This window comes from Phalacrocorax carbo, chromosome 5 (assembly GCF_963921805.1).
Source record: "Phalacrocorax carbo chromosome 5, bPhaCar2.1, whole genome shotgun sequence".
Lineage (NCBI taxonomy): Eukaryota > Metazoa > Chordata > Aves > Suliformes > Phalacrocoracidae > Phalacrocorax > Phalacrocorax carbo.
Window position 1 is genome coordinate 69,680,933 of NC_087517.1, and position 22,358 is coordinate 69,703,290.

A 22,358-nucleotide genomic window follows, 5' to 3' on the forward strand; every position below is an offset into this window, starting at 1 on the left:
GATTCATCAGGTGTGTTTGTTATTAATAATGAATTCTTTATCAGAAGTGCATACAGACTAAGAAATATATAGGATTAGTATTAAGTTTATGAAGTGGGTTTTTTGTTGGGTTTTTTCTTCGCCCGCCCCCATGTCATTTAATTCTCCTTTCATGAGATTTCAGCCATGGCTGTTACTGCACTGAGGCAGGTGCACTTTGTGATACATTCCTCCATCCTGGTCCTCCAGGATTTTGAAGGACTGGATCTATGGCTGGTGTGCTACGGACAAGGCCAGAGTGTTCACCTTGAGTGCTACAGTGGCTACAGGTGTTTAATAGCATGTTGCCCTCAGTGTAGACCAAGTCCATGAAAACAATCTTTCTAAAAACAGTGCCTTTAAGAACACCAGGAAATATTCCTTTGAATGCTTATTTTTTTTCTAAGTAAAAATGATCTTTGATTTGTTTTTCGGAGGGGAAATTAAACCACCCAGAGAGAAAAAAAATCTCTTGTGTATATACATTTTGAAACACAAATTTGCAGCTTCCTGGGCTGAACAATGAGTTCTGGGAAGTTATCTATCATGGTGTAAACAGCAAACAATTTCACATGTGACTTGCTCTAGCATTTAGCTTATAGAAGATAAAAAAGCTCTAAATGTCAGCAGTGTTCTTTTGAGAGGAAGGAAGAATGAAGGGATGTTTTCAGATCATCTTCCCCAGCATTGCAGGAATTTTACTTTATACTGATTTGTGATACACTCCAGGGGATATTCTCAAGGGTTAATTTTTGTTTAGTGAAGGCAGCCTAGCTGGTAGTTAAAGTCTCTCTCTAGGCAGAACAGCTAAACTAAGGTCCTTTACAGAACTTTTTCCATTGACTAGGAGGAGCCCAAGTAAATTAACATCATCAGGGTAAAGTTATCTTCAGAGAATAATCCTTTTTGTCCCCTGAAAGTAGCTCAGGGCTTTCCATAACGCCATCCCCACCCCCCTACCACCACACCACCACCCCCTGTTTTGGCTGGGGGGTTTTGTGCCGTGCCTGAACTCCTTATCTCTAGGCATTTCTACACCTCTACAGTTTCTCTTTCCAGACCTGGTCATGTTCCAGTGTGAATTTGGGGCTTCTTTGCTTTGGCCTGTTCCAGCTATAGCCCCCAAGGCAGTACATGTCACTAGTAAATAAATAATCTACATCTTTAAAAAGATTCAGTCCTTAACAGTACTAACTTGCCATTAAGCACCCAGATATCAGAGTTCCTTTGGTCAAAGAAGCCTGGAAACCACTAGATTAAACTCTTTACAGAGTTTAACCAAAAATAGGCATCTCTTGGAAACAAATTATCAGCTGTATGGGATTCATCCTAGTACCAAAACATCCCCAGTCAACCGCTTTTAAAAATCGCCATCACAAGTCCTGCCCAATGAAAACAGAAGCATTTCTCCCTGTTCGTGCAGGTGATCAGAGCAGATCTGTGAAATATTTCAGTTAATTCAAACTATCTGGCACCTATGTAAAATTACAGCAAAATCAGGAACTCTTGTGCAGGCAAAAGCTGATCAAGCATCCACAGGAAACACTGAAATGGAGAAAAACCAAAATTGCTCTCAAACCCACAAAGTAAAGCCTAGAGAGGAAGTTGGGAAAGTTGGGGACTTCTCCTGAGCTTACGACTGTACTAACAGTAGGTAAAAGATATTCAAGGAGGGTAAAATTTACATGGATAATTTCTTTTCTGATATATCTCCAAGGAAAAAAGATCAATAAGAAAATTGTGATACCGATTTCCACCTAGTCTTACCAAGTGGTGATCCTTTCCACCCCTCCTCTTCTCACTGAGCACTGACACAGTTTTCTGCGGGGAAGAAAAAAAAAGGACAAAATGGGTAAGTATTTATGGCTGTGGGGAAGCCAGTGGAAGAGAAACAGCCAGGCTCCATCTAGACCAGAGCAGAACTGGAAGGAAGCCCCACCAGTCTCCGTGTCATGTTTAGGCAATCAGTGCTTCAGAAATGAATGACCGAGAGATAAAGGATCAAGGAAACTATACTCCTGAATAACGGGGGCTGGGAAACTCCTAAGCTAAAACAAAGTGTATATCTGTGAAAGGATTATAAAGATATGACCCATTCACAGCAGGCAGCTTTACTGGCTTTACTGTGTGTCCCTCTTGGTAAGGCCCCTGTTGCCACCACCAAATTGCATTTTACAATATATTCATCTGCCTCATTCCATCTCGTTCACTTACGTCACGTAAGCACCTATATCCGAGCCAGTCGTATGCACTATTTTTCTGCCTTTGCAGGGCAATTCGTGACGAGCCTAAGGTGTCTGCTTAAAGATGGGATGAGTTACGTCTGGAGGTGCCTATTTCTTTCTGTTGACTCTGAGAGGGTGACTGGAACGACTAATTTGGTTGAAGATTCCCACAAGTTACTTCTTACCTCTAAAAGTATCATTGCAGGGAGAGACTAGAATTATATGGTATAATGCAAACGACTGCAAAATAAAATAAATACAATGCGGACAGCTTCAAAAAGGATGAGGAATTGCACCATCTCCTTATTGCAAGCATTTTTCCCTAAACTGTCAGGTGGTTAATAGGAAACAAAATAACAAAATAACCTAGCTCTGTGCATGGTTTCAGCCAAAGACAGCCACAGACAGGTGATCACTTGAATGAAAAATTCTTTTTGCATTTTCACATTTGTTCAAGAAGAAGGGAAGCAAAAGAGCAAGGGAAATCAGAAGAAAAGAAGAAAGGAAACAAAAAAAAAAAAAAAAGAAAAAAAATCCAGAGAACCTGGAAAACTTACCTCCTCTGTGTTTGGGGATTTAATTTTTTGTGTGAGGGCTGTATGATTTTATCTCCTCAACACCTGCCCTCCCTGGTAGGAGTGTGTTAGAGCACAGAGTCTTTAAGGAACATAGAACGGCTTCTGGAAAGCTTCCAACACTTGCTTAGGAGGTGCCTTTTACTGTATAATGCCACCTAATTTAATTTCTTGCTTTTCTGTATCTTGGTATCTTCTGCCTGTGTGAGAACTGCTTTGATGGGCTGTCTGGATAGCGTGGCCGGGCCTGCGTGCACTGAATGATGCATTCACAAGCCAGCAGCAGAAAGAAGGCTGAGAAGAAAACAGTTTAAGTAGCAGTCTTTAACCCTCTCCAAGGAAATCTCCCACCTGAAGGGCTCTTGGGGCTGGAAGCGGGAGGCGTGGAGGCTTAGCAAAGGGAAGGTGTGAAAAGAAGGAGCAAAGGAGGAGAACTTAATTCTGTTCTGACTGAAAAGTTTAAGCAAACACAGTTTAAAGAAACAGCCATCAGTCAGTGATAACAATAATATGGAGGCATTTCAGGATTTCTCCAGTAGAAATAACAGCCAATGGATTACCTGAATATCAAACTGGACAAGCATGTGCAGTGACATAGTCCCGTTAACACTTTCCAGAGTCCTTCATTAAGCCATGCTTTATGGTTTTCCCAAGTGTAGGGGCCTATTAGATCCACTGCTTTGGCTTTATAGCATTGTGAGTAATAAAACAGTGCTTTTAAATCTTTGTGTATTCCAAAAAGGAAACACATGGAACACAAATTTTGGTTAAAAAAAAGATCAGAGAGTTTTCTAGTAGTAAGGAGAGAGGTGCCATGCTCTGGGGATGGTAAAGAGTTACCTGTCACAATAGTCTTTTAAAGGACAGGTTAGGCACGCTTCTTTCAGTAGTGGTTTTGATTAAGTTAAGTTTTCACAGAGACAGAAGACGGCCTCCAGGGTTACCCCTGATGACCCTTCAATTTCTATTTTGCATGAAATTTCATCACTGGCAACCCAGTGAGTAAGGCCTCTTGCAAGAAGTTGCATGTTTTAGCAAAGGTCAGCGAGTTACAAAGTAGAAAAAATCCTTTTACAAATGGGGAAAGCAAGAGTGGAAGTCAGCTCTTTTTTGCTTATGAAAGTCAGCTGGGTTGAGTTTTTGTCACTCTAGGCTTTCCTATGGAAAGAAATAAATCTCTCCAGAAACTGATTCACCTAACCTTCCTCAGACCTGATTTTAGGATGGCATTAGATCTGAAATAGATGTCTAGATTTTGAACAAAATTACTTAGGGCAGGCAAAGGCTGCATCCAAAGAGTAACAGTCAATGGCTTAATGTCCAATTAGAAACCAGCAACAAGTGGTGTCCCTCAAGGTCCGTACTGGGACCAGTACTGTTTAATATCTTCATCGATGACATAGACAGTGGGATCAAGTGCACCCTCTGCAAGTTTGCCAATGACACCAAGCTGAGTGGTGCGGCTGATAAGCTTGAGGGAAGGGATGCCATCCAGAGGGACCTCGACAGGCTCGAGGAGTAGGCCCATGAGAACCTCACAAAGTTCAGCAAGGCCAAGTGCAAGGTCCTGCGCCTGGGTTAGGGAAATCCCCAGTATCAGTAGAGACTGGAGGATGAAGGGAATGACAGCAGCCCGGCAGACAAGGACCTGGGGGTACTGGTGGATGAAAAATTAAACATGAGCTGGCAATGTGTGCTTGCAGCCCAGAAGGCCAATCATATCCCAGGCTCCCTAAAAAGAAGTGTGGCCAGCAGGTCGAGGGAGGTGATTCTCCCCCTCTACTCCACTCTCGTGAGACCCCACCTGGAGTACTGCATCCAGCTCTGGGGTCCTCAGTACAAGACAGGTATGGACCTGTTGGAGCAGGTCCAGAGGAGGGACATGAAAACAATCTAAGGGCTGCTTTGAAGAAAGGCTGAGAGACTTCAGCCTGAAGAAGAGAAAATTCCTCAAGACCTTCTCATGGCCTTTCAATATACAAAGAGGACTCATAAGAGAGAGACAGGCTTTTCAACAAGGCTTGTAGTGACAGGACAAGGGGCAACAATTTTAAACTGAAAGAGAGTAGATCTAGATTGTAGACGAGGAAGGCCGTTGAGGGTGGTGAGGCACTGGAACAGGTTGCTCAGAGAAGCTGTGGATGCCACATCATTGGCAGTGTTCAAGGCCAGGTTGGACTGGGCTTTGAGCAACCTGATCTAATGAAAGGTGGATGTCCCTTTCCATGACAGGGCGGTTGGACTAGATGATCTATAAAGGTTCCTTCCAACTCAAACCATGCTATGATTCTGTGCAATCTTTCTGTCAAGAAGAGCTTCATCTTTCTTAACTTAAAACTTCTGCAGCCAAAGGTGAACCTATGAAATGAAATGCTATAAAGCAAACAGATATGCCAATTCATGCCTCATTTCAACTCAAATTCATCCCTGCTCTGGAGTCTACTGTGTATTTTTAGCTTCTGACTTTTGGGTGTTAAGAAATAGTTTCAGCCACTGCCCATTACTTTATTTTGTTGACATTTCTTGATATTTAGAACAACCCAATAACAACCAAGGTTATGTAACCATCTCCCAACACAGAATGCCAGAGATCCATGCAGTGAAAATGGAAATCCTCAAGTTAATGAGGAGGTTAAATACTGCTCTGAGTGCAAATAGTCCTCCTACTTAACTGTAATCTTACACTGTAGCCTGGAGTCCTGGCCAGGTTAATAGGGGTTAACAATAGTCACTATAAGAAACATAGTATTGGGTAAGAAAGTAAAAAGAGTCTTACAGTCTTTGGGAAAGGAAGAGGAACAACAAATGACAGAAGCTCAAGATGAACCATCAGCTATCTGGCCTGCTAACCTAATTTGGGCCAAATCTGGCAGTTCCCGGACCCGCTGACACACATGGCAGCAATTCAGCTAGCATCATACTCACTGCTTTTGTTTCCCTAGCCAAACGGACTAGCAGAAGTGACTTAATGCACAAGCCCATATCAAGAGTTGCTGGTACCTCCTGTTGCAAAATAATTCCCTTTAAGGATGTGCTTACTCACAGGAAAGGAGAGAGGTGTTTTCTCTGATTTCACTCCACTTACTTTGGCACGTGGATCTGGACACCACGGTGGTGGTAGCTCATGCACATGGAGGGACTGTGCATGGTGAGAAGATGAGTGAGGTGGTGTGGGTGGGTAGTGAATGCTGGCAGGGGGCTGTCGTGATAGAGACATGAGGTGGTGCAGATGTGTGAAGCTGAGGGTGGGCAGGGTGGGACTGAGGGGGGAAGTTTGGGGGGAAGTTGTGAAACTGGAAGTGGAAAGCATGAGGCTGGAGGCTGTCTTGAGGGATTTTGTGAAATCGGAAGTACCTGAGGTGTGGTGAAGGACTGCGCTGAGCGATGGTATGAAGTGGCAGGTAATACTGTGGGGTGTGAAGGTGCGTTAACAGAGCTCAGGACATCAGAAGCAGGCATTGTGTATTGAAGGCAGCACAAACAGGTTGTGCAATTGTAGCTGCTGAGGTGTGGTAAGGCTATGGTGTTTGGGTGGGCCTTCCTCCAGGAGCAGCTGCGTGGAGCGGTAAGGACTACGTAGGGAAGTAGCTTGTGTTGGGAGAGACTACAGGTCAGAAGAGGACACTCTGTGATGGTGAGTGTGTTAAGGCCAGTTTGGCAGGGCCAATAGGCCCTTGGGGAATGAGAAGTTGTACTGAGGGAGGTTGTGAAACCATCAGCAGGCGTTGTGGATGAGGACTGACAATTTCTCAATCTATGTGACCCTGAGCAGCAGTGAGGCATCTTGTTCAAGGACCATGAAACTAGAGCATCTCAGGGACACGAGTAGGAAAAAAAGCATCAGTGCAAGAGGCAAGGTATAATTTTGGACAGACAGTTCTTGCTTTCTTTGTAATGCAAGACTGGCTGAAAAAGGCAGAGGTAGTAAAAAACCATTTCTAGAGCTATGACTGTGACAGATTTTGTACAAAGAGGGAAGGGGGAAGTGGTTACAATCTAAGTGACCACACACAACAAACTATATATTTCCCCAAGGCAGTGTTTGGTTGGCTGTCAGATGTCACGTTGAAAAGATCGTGGCTTTTAAAATAGTGTCTAACTAGCCCAGCAATGCAGTATGACACAAGGATTTTATCTTGACCATATGCCACAGAATTCAGGTGACAGTTTTACCCAGCAGATCCATACCAGGCAGCTGCTGCAAATCAATCACTGAAATTCCAAGGAACCCACAAAAAGGTAAGAAATTCCTAGACGGTATCTTTGCTATTGCACTCTGTCTAATGCTTCCTGTCATGCTTTTGGAGACATGGTGAGGGGAAGGGAGGAGGAAAAAAATGGAGGAAAGGAGATCAAACGTTTTCTTCTCCTGCTGGTTAGAAATTGGCTATAGGTAAGCAATTGTCCTGATCATTTTCAAAATAAGGAGAGCTTCATTCTGGGGACCCTTTTCCACGAACAAGTGCTATTGAATTGCTCTAAATACACCTCTGTAATACAAGACACCATTATTCAGAGACCTAGCATTAGCAGTTTTGGTCTTAAATGATCACTTAAGATTAGCCAAGAAAATACAACATCATAACTTTGTGTCCATAGTCTAAAATATCTTTGTGGTGTCAAGGTTGTTCAGACTGACATCTGCCACAAGAACTACATGATATGCAGCATGCAAACCATGGGAAGGATATTGAATCTCAAGAGAGAAAAAAAAACACCTAGGCTCAGTCTGCTGCTGTTTGATGCAAGCTTTCATTAACTGGTTTCGTTAAGGAAGTAAACTCACATCTTGAATGTATCATGGAGACAACAAATCAGTCTTTCCAAGGTCATACAATAAATATATGAGAACTGTGAGTGACTTTTTCAGTATTCTTTTCCATGGATAGAAGTCAGAGAAGGATTCCTTCACTTCCATCTCAGTGGAAGGCAAAATTATTGATGTTTTGCCATTTATCCACAGGGCTTCCATTACAGCCGTATCTGTACCTGGCAGTCTTTATGCATAAATAACCAAAGGCACGGGGTCATGTCATGTATGACTAGGAAATACATGGGACAAGCTTAAGGCAGACAGCTAATCACCTGGCATTCCCTGAAAGTCCAGTAGAGGGAGACACAATTCTGTAGGGTGGCGTCAATTGCCTTCTGGAGATGCCTGCAGCAGGGAGGTAGAATAGTCGCTTTCCTAAAATGGGCACTGGGTCAGAAGGCTGGAATGGGCTTAGACGGAGCTTAAGCAACACTCATTGTTGCTGAAACATTCATCTTCAGGGAGGAGGTAGCCTTGCTAGTGATGTTGGTCAACATGCTGCTCTCCTCAGATAAGGAAAGAAGGTGAGATTGAACTCAGGGATGTTCCTGTTGTGAAACTGTGCTACAACAGAGATTCTGTGCATTCTGAAGGAGGTGATGGTTATTGTTTTCTGTAGTCTCTTTCAGTATGTGTTAAAATTCTTTCTTCAGAGGCCACTGGTCTCTGAAGTCTTAATTTTAGAAGGACTTGTGGTCCCATAACAGCTGAGAGTGGAATCACCCAGCTTCCTATGTAAGAGAATGGTGAAGTGCCAGAAGTTCCCTGGCTTCAGTCAACCCTAAAGATTTCATATCCAACAAGCCCTGGTGAAATTAAGGGTGGAATTCAACTCAGCAAACTTCAGCTGTCCACACACTAATCCTCTCTCTGAAGCTGGCACTTTGCAATGTATCTGCAGTCAGCAAAGTCAGGCAGGTGACCGCAGACCTACCTAAGACAGCTATCTCAGGATAAAATACATTGCCATTGGAGGTGCTCATAAATCTCCCTTAATTCAAATGGCAGCTTTAAAGGCAATGTTAAATTAGATGTTTGCATTTTTAATGGTGAAAGGCAGGTTTAATGGTCCCAGCTGGATTCCCAACCGAGCACTGCTGGCGTACGTGCCTTCCATGGACTAAAGTGGCAAGATTGTCTCCGCTGCTCCAGGCCATCAGGCAGGCAAGGAAATAACCTGCATCATGCATTTCTCTTGCCTATCTCCATGCAGCACTGAAGACAGTGTGTCTGGGGTGCTGAGATGAAACAATAATGATTCAAGCTGTCACGTTTCCCTTGTTTATGGAAGTCTGTCTCCATGTATGCTGCAGCATTTTACAAAGACAGAACAGAATATTCACACTGGTTAGACTGTTCAATGATTCACATCTTCCTAGCTCTCCCCGTTTTGACTTGTTCCTCTCTTCTTTTTGACTATCTCCTGCTGTCTTTCAAGACACTTCTCAGCCTTCCCACATCAAGATTAATAGCTGGTAGGGAGAGAGGGAAAGTGTGTCACTGTTTGCCAGATTTAAAAAAAAGGTATGAAATCTGTTTTTTGACTGTTTCTTTTTTTCAAGATTCTTATTTGGATCACAAGATCATGGGGGAAGAAGCAGGGTGAACTGCCTCAGGGAACGGGGTGAAATAATTATTTGAGCCGTAATTCCAATGTCCTGTGAGGGTCAGACATTGTGTCCCAAATACGGTCCTTAAAGTTTCTCTCCACAAAGGAAGTTATTAAGGGCTGACTGTGTCCAACTGAAATGGTTATTGTCTGCACGTAGGGCTCAGGAGAACAACCCAACAACATTAAACTGCAGTTTATTAAAATAGAAATCAGTCATCAACGTAAAAAACTACCAGCTGTTTTGTGTAATCTCTACCATGTTTTCTGGGCATATACATAGGACAAAACCCAATCAGCTTTCATGCTGATCAAACTTGTATGCTGATTGCCTAGAACTTTCACACACTTTTGACAAGATTTGTATCATCTAATGCCAGCCACATGAAGCACAATTATACCACAGTTGATAATACTGGGTTCTCTTTTTATTCCCACAAGAAAAAGTGGTACTTGTCAGACATGATTAACCTGAGCTATTGTTGCTTTTTTAAGATATTTGTTTCTGAAAACTGACTGCAAAAAGGACCCCCAAGAAATGAATTTTTATAAGGGAGAAATACACTGCCATCTAACTTCTCCTACATGTCGTGTAGAATTTAGCCTTAGGTACAGTGCTTTGAACAACACTCTGTGCTGAGTCCAAACATAGCAATCCCTCCATAAATCAAGCTCTGGCTACAAAGAGCTGGAACAAATGCAGAAAAACCACCAGGTCACTAAGAGGGAGTGTCACGCTGCAGTTACCACCTGTCTCCTTTCTGCTTACAGGTCTGTCTGAAATCACTCATTATGAGCATTTCAGCTACATCAACCTTCCTTCCAACTGCAACCAGCCACACTCATGGGACTAATCAGAGTGGGACTGTGGGAAAGATAGAGCCATCGTATGGCGTCCTCAAGTTCATGGAGAGCTTCTGCCTCATCAGTGCTGCCTGTGGCATGGTGGGAAACGGCATGGTCCTATGGTACCTTGGCTTCCGCATCCGGAGAAACCACTTCACCGTCTACATCCTGAACCTGGCCGCTGCCGACTTTGGCTATCTCCTCTGCATCGCCATTGAGACGATTCAGTACCTGATGCAGTTCAACGTGGGCGTGCAGTTTGGGATATTCCTCTTCCTGGACCTTTTCATGTATGGGACCGGCTTGTACCTCCTGACAGCCATCAGCATTGAGAGGTGCCTGTCCGTCCTGTGTCCAGTCTGGTGCCGAAGCCACCGCCCAAAGCTCCTGTCTGGCACCATCTCCGGCCTGCTCTGGGGTCTCTCCCTGCTGCTGAACTCGCTCGGGTACTTTTTATGTACCGTCCGTCCCTCTGCCAGGAACTGCCAGGCCCTGCTCATCACCATTGGAGCCTTGGACTTCATCTTCTGCACGCCCCTCATGCTGCTCTTCAGCCTAACCCTCTTCCTGAGAGTCAAGTGCGGCTCCCAACACCTCCGAACAGGCAGGCTCTTCACCGTCATCATGCTCACCGTCCTCTTCTTCCTCATTTTCGCTGTGCCTCTCAGCATCCTGATCCTCCTTGACTTCTTGGGCTACAAGTTTCTCTACTCCCCGGAGATCGGCTTTGTGCTGTCCTGTGTGAACAGCAGTCTCAACCCTGTCATTTACTTCCTTGTGGGCAGCTACAGGGATCGGAGAATCAAGTTCACCCTCAGGCTGGCATTCCAGAGGGCCTTTGAAGATTCGGCAGATGACAAAGATGAACGCGAAACCCGTGACACCACAATAACTATGTCCTCCTAATACCCTGCTGTGCCTAACACAGTAACATTGGTCTGGAACTGGGGGCCAATAGTTTATAGAATGGAAGAACTCTGAGGTATTGGGGAATGTTCATCTCACCTCACCTCCAGTATCTTCATTGTAGATCTCTAGCTAGTTATTTTAAGCTCCACCTGTTGTTAGTGGAACCACACAAGCATCTTGACCACAGAATTTATGTGACCTTTATTAGGAAGACATTGAAAGTGCCTATTTCTTTTCAGTGGCCATTAAATGATTTCAATTTGATAAGGTGAAATGTCTTTGTGTCTGCATTTCAGCAAAGGAATCCCACTCAGAATTTGCAGCTCGCTCAATAAATCTCGGTCTTTCAGAGCATGAATTCATAAATTCTCAGTCACTTCAGGTCTCTGAAGATGAGATGGGCACCAATCCTCCTCCTGTTGAAATCAGCCACAAAATTCCTGGAAGGAGAGTCTAGCTAGCTATCTCACTTAATTTTAAATACCTGTATCTCAGCAACTCATGCAACCTTTTGCGGCTCACAGAGTGCACAATCCTTTGCTTCCTAATGTGAGCATTTCAAACAGTGAAATCATTCATGCCCTAGAAGTCCCTTTCTTCTATCAACTAGGGAGGTTTCCATACCATAGAGTTGTGATGTAGTAGAAGAGGGCTCCAACTCCTACCAACTTGCCTTACAACTTTACGCACTGAGTTGGATGCTCCTTTTCCTGTGTTTCAAAGAAATACAGGGCTGGAGTTGCATATTATTTTAGCTTCTTCCAGCCCAGGACAGAGTATCTGCATCTATCTACAGCACGCATTGGGTTGTTATTTCTTCCTTTGAGAAAGACGGATGAGAAGAACCCATGGCTTCCAACATCTCCTCTACCAACAAAAATAAATTCAAGGATAGGGAAAAAATAGGAAACAGAAGAAAGGAAAAGACATATAATTTGCAAAAAATAATTCTCTAGACCCAATCCTTGAGGTAGATGATGTTATTATTTGAAGTGTTGTACTATCAGACTACATAACATTTGCTCTTTTAACCTAAATTGATAGAAAAGGGCAACACAGGTAATTTTGTTTGAGAAACCTTACAGATTTCCTCTTCGTGCCTTCATCTGCAAACATTTTCCTAAAGGGAAGCTCCATTCTTCTATTGTCTGTCATGTTTTTAGTGTTCATTTGTCTTTTTATTAATTTTGAAATGCACCACTTAAAAAAATAGTGGTTCACCTTAATGTCTGTAGTTGCTTTTTGCTTCCTGTTTACAGCTTCTGAAAGCTGAAATTTGAGTTCCATTTCTACTATTCTTTAATTTTTAATGCTGTTGTTCTGCAACATACATATAGTTGATCCAGATTAGATCTATGTAAACAATTACTTTCAGTAAGGTTTTTTTTTTCTTCTAACTTCTACTGCTGAGGGGAAGAGAGCATCCATTTATCAGAAAACATGTTAAAAATGTTTTCCTTTTAATATCTGTAATGATTTTATCATTGGGAGAACCGAAACATTTCCATTATTACTGAAAAAGTCAAAAGCTTTTTTTAAAAGGAAAACAAATTGTATTTAAAAACATTATTGTGCTCAGAAGCAGCTGTCAGCTGATAAAAACATACAGAATATAAACCATGAAAACTTTCCATCCTGACAGTTTGCCCTTAAACATACCAGTCATGAAGACACGCGGCATTTCATGTGAACGCATTTTACACGTCACATTAATGTGAATACTTTACATCCAACCTCAGACATTTAAAAGGTTAAGCCTGCATATAAACCACCGTCATAGATGACCTCAATCATTCATGGTAAAAGGCAAACATTCTCAGGGGTGGCATCTGCCAGATATTTGCAATGTATCTCCTGTGGTCCAAAAGAAGCCTGTGACCGGATCTGCAAAGAGATGGGGTTCATTTGCAGGCTTTTCCACCCTGAACTAACACCAAGATAGTCAGCCCAGCCTGCCATGGAGAATGTCCTCAGCATCTGAGCTAAGTTTGTCCTCTGAATTGCTTGGTATCTCTCTGGAAGGATGTCAGGACATCCCAAAGATCAGCGGTCACACGTGAGAAGGGTACATTCCTCAGGGGCCACCAGCACCCTGAAAAAAAAACGGCTTTTCTGCTTCCCTGGGGAGAGCTGGAAGGAGACAAGCAGCCCAGGCTGTAGGTGTTGGGTGTGCTCCTCAACATGATCCATGTGCCAGCAGCATGCATTGCCCACGAGGGCTGGTGTCACCTATTCCCCAAGGACAGCACACCTAACTCCACTCCTCTAAGGAGTCCCTGGACACCAGAGCCTGCAACAATCATTATTTTCTCATTGATTTGAGCAGAAGGCACACATGTTACAGTTGGAGTTTCTGTGGTGCAGTTAAGGCCTGGAGGAAGGGATCTGTATGGGCATGTGGACACTTCAGAGTGGTCCAGTTTCCACCACATGCAGGAGAGTGAAAGGCTTGCCAGTGCCTTGATTTGGTTCCCTTTCCCAAGCCTCTGTCCCCCAGTAGTGATCCCTACCCTCCCCTTCAAGCAGCTGCCCCATTCTCTGTTCCAAGGGCTTCTAAAACAACCAGCCCACTTCTCTCCCTCACCCCAGCCTATCTCACACGCACCTCAAAGGAGCAGCCTTCCCCCTGCAGCCCTCCCCAGCATCACCTGCCAAATTCCTTCTTTTGCACCTTTCAGGGACATGTGGTTTCTTGCCACCGGAAGGAAGGGGCTGGAGCTAGTAAGCGAAGGCTGCATCCTCTTTGAAAGGGGAGAGTCAGGGTCAGCTAACTGGGGGCAGAAGGAGGGGAAAGCACCCCTGGACAGCTATTTTTGGTGGTGTTAGGTGTTGCACCAGCACATAGCCAGGTGGTGCCTTACAACCCACAGGGTAACTTGGGATCAGGCACAAAGAAGAGCAGAGGAGGTACAACAGTGCAAACAGGCTTTGGCAGGCCTTGCTGGTGAGAGCTGGGAGACATTAGAGAAAGCCCACTTTAGGCTCTGAAGGTTGTGTGCTTTAAAAAACTTAATTGTCGGAAACATAGTCACCTGTTCCCACCCAGGCCAGAAAAAGACAGTGCGTCAAAGCAAGCGTCCATAGGCACGGAACGGTAGATAAAAGACTGTCTGATCCTAAGCTCTGTTTAATTTGAACTAAGAGAGGTGACAAACTCAGGTAATCGCAGCATCACTAAATTTTTTAAGGTCTGCTCAAAGGCAACTCCTGACTGCAGAGGCGGAGAAGGATCCTTGCTTCTTCACAGCGTGACACCTGAAGACCGAGGGATGTTTGTCCTCCTGGAGCCAACACCAGCCCATTTCAAAATTTGCACAGCAATGTTGTTGAAAGTCCTTTCCTCCTGTCCATTCTATGAGTGGCACACGGCAAGTTTAATTTGTTGTTTGCAGTGTTTCTGTTAATTGCTATGAATAAATTGCTGTGTTTACTATCCTTCTAAAGTCCTCTTTAGCTCAGTCTTTTAAAATACTCTGTTCCTCTGGGGTCAGGGGTCAGCAATGAGTCACCAAGGAGCTGTAAGAGTCCTGTGCACTTTAGAGAGGCTCCACCTACCAGCTGAAGAAATAGGCATCTTTTTACACATACTGTGAAAGAAAGGCTCCACCTACCAGTGGAAGAAATAGGCAACTTTTTACACATACTGTGAAAGAAAGGCTCAGAAGCATTCTGGGGCGGAAAGTAAGGGCTGATCATGCCCAGAAAAGATTACTGATGCCTAGCACTCAGGGGATGAAGGCCTCATTGTCTGGTCTGTCTCCCTCACCCCCGGCACATTGGACAAGCCATTTTGCTTCTTGGGGTCTTGGCAGGATTTGGGATATGACATTGCACAGGAAGTGAATTTTGAAGGAAACATTGGGAAAAGGGGTACTGTCCCTCAGACTGATCCAATCCAAACCAAGTCTGATTTTCCAGGAAAGACAAAATGAAGTAGAATACCATTCCTCTGAGAACTTTCCACAATCTCTACTAACCACTCATTCCTACATCCCTAGCATAACAGCATTTGGCCCCAGTACAAATGCACAAAGAGCCTTTCACAGATGCAATATCCCAGACCGTTGCCAGCAGTAGAAACCCTGGCAGGTAATTTTCTCCCCACCTACTGCAGAGGCAACTAGAGAAGTGGAGCAGAAATGTGAAATTGCCTCACAACATAAAAGAAACCCATTCTCATCTCCTGCTGGCTTCACCCCGTCCTCTGCACAGCGAAAACGCTCCTTCCTGACAGCACCTGCTTCGTTACATCACAGAAGACACAAACAGAATCTGCAGGCTGAAACATCTTCCCCATCTTTTCCACAGAAAGTGTTAACCAGAAGATCTGATGGGTTAAACTAGAAACCAAGAGAAAAGCACTCTAGAGCTGCTGCCAGATCCCAGCTTCTCCGAGAGCTCAGTTCCGCTGCACAGGGGCAGAAGGTAAGCATTTGAGGACTGGGTTCAGAAATGCCTCGCCATCCACACATTTTGCAGTGTTCTTTGGCTCTGCTGTGCCATTTTCCTGTTGTCTCTCATAGGCACACACTCACACATGGTCACTGTGTAGTGTCATGCCCTCCAAATCTCCTACTGCTCTGTAAGTAGCAATGTTTTCCTCTGCTTTTTCTTTATTCTGTTGAAGGGTCTCATTCTCTCCTCTTCTGCATGGATGCCAATCCCCATTTCTCCAAATTCCTGCATGATTTTGCCCTCTTCTCTACATTTTGCATCTTGCTAGCTGTTATCTACATAAATAGTAACCATGCTCCTTGGAAGCTGTCTGTCCCTGAGCCACAAAGCTGTGAGAATTAAAGCAATGTGTCAGTCACTAAGTGCCCTCTGTCTCTTATATGACCCCAGAGAAACAGAAAGGAGAGATGTGTTTGATTTGGAGTATTTCATCATGACTGAGAAGCTCATAACGCTCTTTCCCCCAAGCAACGCAAGTCACACTCATGGGACTAATCAGAGTGGGACTGTGGGAAAGATAGAGCCATCGTATGGCGTCCTCAAGTTCATGGAGAGCTTCTGCCTCATCAGCGCTGCCTGTGGCATGGTGGGAAACGGCATGGTCCTATGGTACCTTGGCTTCCGCATCCAGAGAAACCACTTCACCGTCTACATCCTGAACCTGGCCGCTGCCGACTTTGGCTATCTCCTCTGCATCGCCATTGAGACGATTCAGTACCTGATGCAGTTCAACGTGGGCGTGCAGTTTGGGATATTCCTCTTCCTGGACCTTTTCATGTATGGGACCGGCTTGTACCTCCTGACAGCCATCAGCATTGAGAGGTGCCTGTCCGTCCTGTGTCCAGTCTGGTGCCGAAGCCACCGCCCAAAGCTCCTGTCCGGCACCATCTCCGGCCTGCTCTGGGGTCTCTCCCTGCTGCTGAACTCGCTCGGGTACTTGTTATGTACCATCCGTCCCTCTGCCAGGAACTGCCAGGCCCTGCTCATCACCATTGGAGCCTTGGACTTCATCTTCTGCACGCCCCTCATGCTGCTCTTCAGCCTAACCCTCTTCCTGAGAGTCAAGTGCGGCTCCCAACACCTCCGAACAGGCAGGCTCTTCACCGTCATCATGCTCACCGTCCTCTTCTTCCTCATTTTCGCTGTGCCTCTCAGCATCCTGATCCTCCTTGACTTCTTGGGCTACAAGTTTCTCTACTCCCCGGAGATCGGCTTTGTGCTGTCCTGTGTGAACAGCAGTCTCAACCCTGTCATTTACTTCCTTGTGGGCAGCTACAGGGATCAGAGAATCAAGTTCACCCTCAGGCTGGCATTCCAGAGGGCCTTTGAAGATTCAGCAGATGACAAAAATGAAGGTGAAACCCACAACACAATAACTATGTCCTCTTAAATTTCTCCCCCTTTTTTTGCCCTATCACCCTTTAAAATGGAGAGAGAGAGAAAAAGAGAGGAAAAACATAAAGGTTCCTTTGAACCGTTGGCCCCTAGGTCCTGGGAGCGGTGGAAAAAGTGAATATATGAGTATAATTCAGGGCTATACCAAGCCATGTTGCTTGCCCCATATGTTATCCCAAATTCAAATGCACTTTTATTTATTTAGACTTCTCCGTGGTAAAGCATGAGAACTGTCTTTGTGGCTAACTTACTTTGCTTACTGTTATTCTCTGGGTGCTGAGTTTAATAAACAGCCATTTAAAATGGCTTTCCCTGATCTTTGTTTCCTTTTTTTCTCTCAGCTGTCACCCTAGAGCTGACATTTCAGCTCCTTTTCCATCATCTTTCTCACTTCTAAAGCCATTCCATAGCTCACATATTGTCAAGAATGCCTTCTCAAAACTAATTTCAAAACCAATTATTTTTGGCAGTAAAGCAGAAAAGTGATCTCCCTTCACCCCTTAACATTTATTCTTAAAAAAATAAACATAAATCAGTTGTTCAAAAAGAAACATGAAGCAAGCATGCCCACAACGTGTTGGAAGCCCAGAGTTCTATGTAGGAGCTATGCTCCTCTGCTCATGTCCACCTCCCTGGATACTGTCCCTAGGGGCTCACCAGAAGGACCCTGCCAAAACCACCCCGGCCACAAACTGAAAACCTTCTCATAAAAAAAGGGAGGGACACAGAAGTATGGGGTAGATTTTTTTTTTTGGGGGGGGGGGGGAAATGAACAAAGGGATGAGCTTCTGGGGGGGACGGTGGTGCAGAAGAGCTTCAGAAGCAGCTGAGAAGGACACACCTGCACAGTCCTGCACAGCAGAGGAGGCTCTGAAAGGCTTGGCAGCAAAAGGTGTTACCTGGCTGCAGGCGCAGACAAGACACTTCAGTTCCTCTCTCTTGGCATCTGCTTCATATCCCTGGGGGGGGTCCCATGAAGCCCTGACTGGAAGAAATGTAGAATAACTTTTTGGGGGATCACAGGGGGAGTCACAAGGTGTTGGAGAACACAGACAAAATTAGTGCTATTCAAGGACATTCTGTTTCCTGGATGTACCGTTATGGCAGAATTCACTTCTCAATTTTACTCCTTTCATGCACCTTCAAAACTCACTTGCATAGCAACTTTTCTCCCTCCTTCACCCCCAGCTCAGGCAACTGGGCATGCTCCCTGCATGAGTACATCTCAAATAGTGTGGCACATCCCTGCAGTAAAGCTGACTGGTCACAGAAATTCGAGTGGGGTGAATTCAAGGAATAGAGCCAAGGAAAGAGCTGGGCCAAGGCTGTTGCATGGGCTCTTGGACACTCTACATGGCATCTGCCGTGTCAGACTCAGTCCTCAATATGCCATTCACCTTGTTTTTCCTGAAGAGAATGGATGTCATCTGAGACTAGAATTAAAATGCTAGTACTGTTTAAGATGTCAAAATTACCCCAATCTTCAAAGTACAGATACTATTATTCTGCTTTTTCTATTCAGGTTAGTAAAGTACCGCTAGATCTCCCCTGGAAATGAACTGGACAAGAAATGTGAAGGTTTAGAAAACAAGGCAGAAACGTTATGGCATCCAAACAGAACGCGTACCTTTGTCAAGATGAGCTAAGGACAGAAGTGAAGCAGTCGTGGTAGGGAGAGGTGATTTTTTATTATATCAAACTAACTAAACTTAGCAAACTTCAGGTTAAATACATTCTGAGAACAGTTCCTCTGAGCTCAACCTGGTGACACTATTCAGTGAGGTGACTCCTCCACCATCTCCCTGCAGGAGCTGTCTCCTACCTTCCATCTTTGTTTCGTTCTTCAGAGGCTCTTCATAGCACAACAAAACTCTTGACCCTCTTGGGCTATTCTCTATAGGGTAGTAGAGAGAAAAAATGCTGCTGCTGTTTGCAGAAAGAAAACCTTTGTGTGTAACGTGTTAACCAGCTGAAAATGTGATGGGTTTGATACATGCCCTGAAGAGAACATCAAGGCAGGAAGGTAGTGCTAAGAATGTAGATCTGTCCTAGCTGATACTCCTCTGTGAATGCTTTAGGTGCTAATGAGGAAGGGAAGATGGAGAAAAAACAGGAGCAAAAATCAACAAATCAGGAAATCTGATATGAAGATGGACTTACATGTATCTTCATGGGTAAAAGACATTGCTCCACACAACATTAGACAACAGGCTCTTGGGTTGGCAGGCTCAACACTGGACCAAAGAGGGGAATTATTGATTCCAAGATGCCAGTTCCCCTCAGGTCTGATGGGTGACTGCTGTTGCACATAACTTTGTAGCACTGTTGATTTCACAGTTGAAACGAGAGGAGAAGCAGCCGATTGCACTAACCAGCAAGAGGAAGCAGGTGTGCACAAGTGCAAACCAACAGCCAAAAAGGCTGGGCTGGGGGGAGGCTTGAAACCTCATCCTTTCAAAGATGGCAAAGAAAAGAGGAATGGGAGGATGGAAATCAGCCCAAAAAGAAAAATGGTGATGGTACCTAACGACAAGGGCACAGCCTACCTGGTTTTTTGGCTGTGGACAGAGAGGGAACATGCAGGGATCTGGCTGACCTTAAGTAAAGGTGCGGGGGAAGGGTAAGAACTGAGAAGTGAAAGAATTAACAGCAATATGTCAATTAAAATGTGTGAAAATCAGCTCAAGAAACCGGCTGTCCTTCCTTCCAGACTGGTACCTCACAAGTTTCTCAAATTCAGTGTCTTGCCTCCTCCATTCTCTCCTGACAGACAAATGCAGGCTGCGGCAGAGGCGACGCTGGAGACGCCAGACCCTGCGTGTGTCCCACGGGAGAGGGACCAGAGCAGGGAACACCCAAAGTCTGCTAAGTACTAAAAATTACGTGTATACGTGTGTGTACCGGCTGTCTGTGGCGAGCTGCTGGCAGTGCGGGCTGCCGGGTGCTCTGTGAGGGGAGCTGAGGGGCTGCTCTGCGCTGGGTGCAGCCGGTTCCAGCCGGTTCCAGCCGGTTCTGTGGCGGCTGTGCTGCAGGCCGCAGCTGAACCCCTCAGGGGAGTCTGTGGTGCCGCTGTGAAAACATGTTCGAGAACAGGCAGAAAACACCAGAGAGGCAGAGGGGGAGGGAAAAGAGGGAGGACGGCGAGGGCGGAGAAGGGGAAGGGGACGTGGGTGCCATGCTGCAGCTGGGGAGGACCCTGCGCCAGAGCAGGTGGGTATGAGCTGACGGGAGCTGCCGCCTGACGAGGACCCACGCTGGGAGTGGGAGAGGGATGGGGAGAAACAGCGATGTACGAACTTGCAACCACCCCAGGCACCCCTGTGCATCTTTGCGGGTAGAGGAGTCTGGAGGGAAGGAGTGAAGCTGAGCTGGGGTGGTGGGGGAAGGTTGTATTTTAATTGTCTTTCACTACCCAAATCTATTTTAATTGCCAATAAATTAATTTTCCCCAAGTCAAGCCTGTGCTGCCCGTGACAGTAATTGGTAAGGGATCTCCTGTGCAAAGGGGAACTAGGGACACGTTTCTCCACCCGTTTTAAAGAGAACTGAGGACTTTGGCCATGTTCTGAGGGTCTGCCATAACACATCAACCCCTGTACCTCAAACCTGTATCTGTCAGAGGAAAGGACTCATCACAAAGCTTTTGTTGCCGGTGTTTGTCTCCCTGTTTCTCCCCTTTCTCTCCCAGCCTTTAAGAGGCAAAAGGAAATAGGAACTTTACTATGCCCAGCTCTGTACTTTTCTGGAAATGTCTGTCTCTATCCAGGTCCCGGCTTGGAGCTGCCGCATCCCAGAGCATGTGGGAAAAGCAGAGAGTGAGACTGTGACCAAGGGGGCTTCTGGTGAAGGGTATGGAAACAGAATGGGTGGGAACCAGATCTGGAAAAAGAATAAGCTGAGGTATCACTAGTATTTAAAAAAATAATAATAAACTTTCCTCTCAGCGCCTGGGCCTGAACCAGGTACTGTATGGAGTCTGGCATCAGGTTAAGGCAGATCGACTCCACAACCCCAGCGGCTTTTCACCGGTGATTTTCCCCACGGTTTCCATGAGAATGTTTTCTGATTTACAACCAGTCATTTGGAAGTCTAATATTTCGAAGCTGCACCATGGGTGGAATTTGCTCCCTTGGGATCTCTTTGGACAAAGAGGCTGCCTTTGCACCACCTCAAACCAAGGGAGGAACGAGCTTACGAAGTCCAATTTCTTCTAACACAGACCAAGTTTTAGGGTACTCAGCAATGCTCATGACTTATAATCTTCTCTGAGTAGAGGAAATGACTAATGGAAAGAAATTTTGAAAGATAACCAGTACAGAAAACATCGTGTTTTGCTGACAGATATTCCTATTTTATAAAGATTGTTTCTGTCCTGGTAATTATATGTAAATTAACACCTACTTAATTGTTTTGGGTTTATTGTTCTTTGGTTTTAATTGATTAATTTAATGGATATTTGAAAATATTATTTTCTCCATCTTAAAATGCATCTTGTTATCCCAGTCCATTATGCCTATTCCGGATCTCCCTTAGGATGTGTTTCCATCATACCTGTGCTTTGCATTAGAGCAACAATATACATGTGACCCATTTTATGGGAAGTTCCTGACAAAAAGGAGGGATCTGAGAAGAACCAGGAATACTCACGCAATGTGTGGCAGAGGAAGTAATACTTGAAATAGTGTCAAAGACAGCACCAAGTATAAGGCAAATCATAATTAAAATAAACAAAGGGGGAAATGAAGATGGAAAATGAGGACAGAAAATGGGGACTGGATCAGGTAAATAATTTTTTATTTAAGACACAGGAAGAACCTTCAAGTCAGCTGGGCTGAAATAACAGAAAAACCAAGTTTATTTTAGAACAGATAATTCCAGCTGTTAGTCCGGTATTTCACAGCTGTACTTGCTCTTTGGCAAGTGAATAACTCTTCCAGAGGGAGTAGGACCAGCCCCTGCGTGACTCACCCAACTACACATGAGGACTTAACACTCTGGGGCTGTTCTTCTTCATCTGTCCTGTCCAAGCAAGTCCTTTGTCTTGTACCCTACACTATTCCTGTTCCCCAGCTCCACCTGTACCTCTAGCCATGCTGACGCCACCATGAACACAGAGAACCCGTAAACACAATCAGTGGAGCTGAGAATATAACTAGGTAAGGGACAGTAGAGAGGCATCATGGTTTCTAGTGAGATATCTGCTAAAACAATAATGTAACCAATCACCAAAGGTTCTCCAAACCTGTTAACTAATATGAAATGGCACCAGTGAAAGTGCTGCCCTGTAAAAAGAAAACCACAAAGAAAGGCTGTGACCCCCTGTCATTTCTTCAAATGTTCTGATCAGAATATTTCCCCTTCTTTCTCTGATTTAGACCTAGCTTCCAAAAAGCAGATTTAGATCCCCCAAAAGGCCACAAAGACTCATTCACTGACCAAAGGAGCAAGCGTTTATTAGGTTGGGTCCAGGGCATGGGGGCCCTTTTTCCCCCCAGGCTCCCTGTGGGGCTCAG

General features: G+C 44.9%; 2 protein-coding genes across 2 annotated transcripts; both read left to right on the top strand.

Moving 5' to 3' along the window:
* The first annotated feature begins 6,894 nt into the window (after window positions 1-6,894).
* LOC104040874 (proto-oncogene Mas) lies at window positions 6,895-11,422 on the top strand. Its single transcript, XM_009500366.2, has 2 exons — window positions 6,895-7,057; window positions 10,012-11,422. The coding sequence occupies exon 2, from the start codon at window positions 10,033-10,035 to the stop codon at window positions 10,990-10,992; it is 960 nt and encodes a 319-aa protein (XP_009498661.2). The 5' UTR covers window positions 6,895-7,057; window positions 10,012-10,032; the 3' UTR covers window positions 10,993-11,422.
* Window positions 11,423-15,742: 4,320 nt separating this feature from the next.
* LOC135313639 (proto-oncogene Mas-like) lies at window positions 15,743-16,840 on the top strand. Its single transcript, XM_064453274.1, has one exon. The coding sequence runs from the start codon at window positions 15,743-15,745 to the stop codon at window positions 16,838-16,840; it is 1,098 nt and encodes a 365-aa protein (XP_064309344.1).
* Window positions 16,841-22,358: the final 5,518 nt, after the last annotated feature.

Bases quoted from the DNA above. Each gene is read 5' to 3' on its own strand.
- LOC104040874 (XM_009500366.2), top strand. From the start codon at position 10,033: ATGAGCATTTCAGCTACATCAACCTTCCTTCCAACTGCAACCAGCCAC.
- LOC135313639 (XM_064453274.1), top strand. From the start codon at position 15,743: ATGCTCCTTGGAAGCTGTCTGTCCCTGAGCCACAAAGCTGTGAGAATT.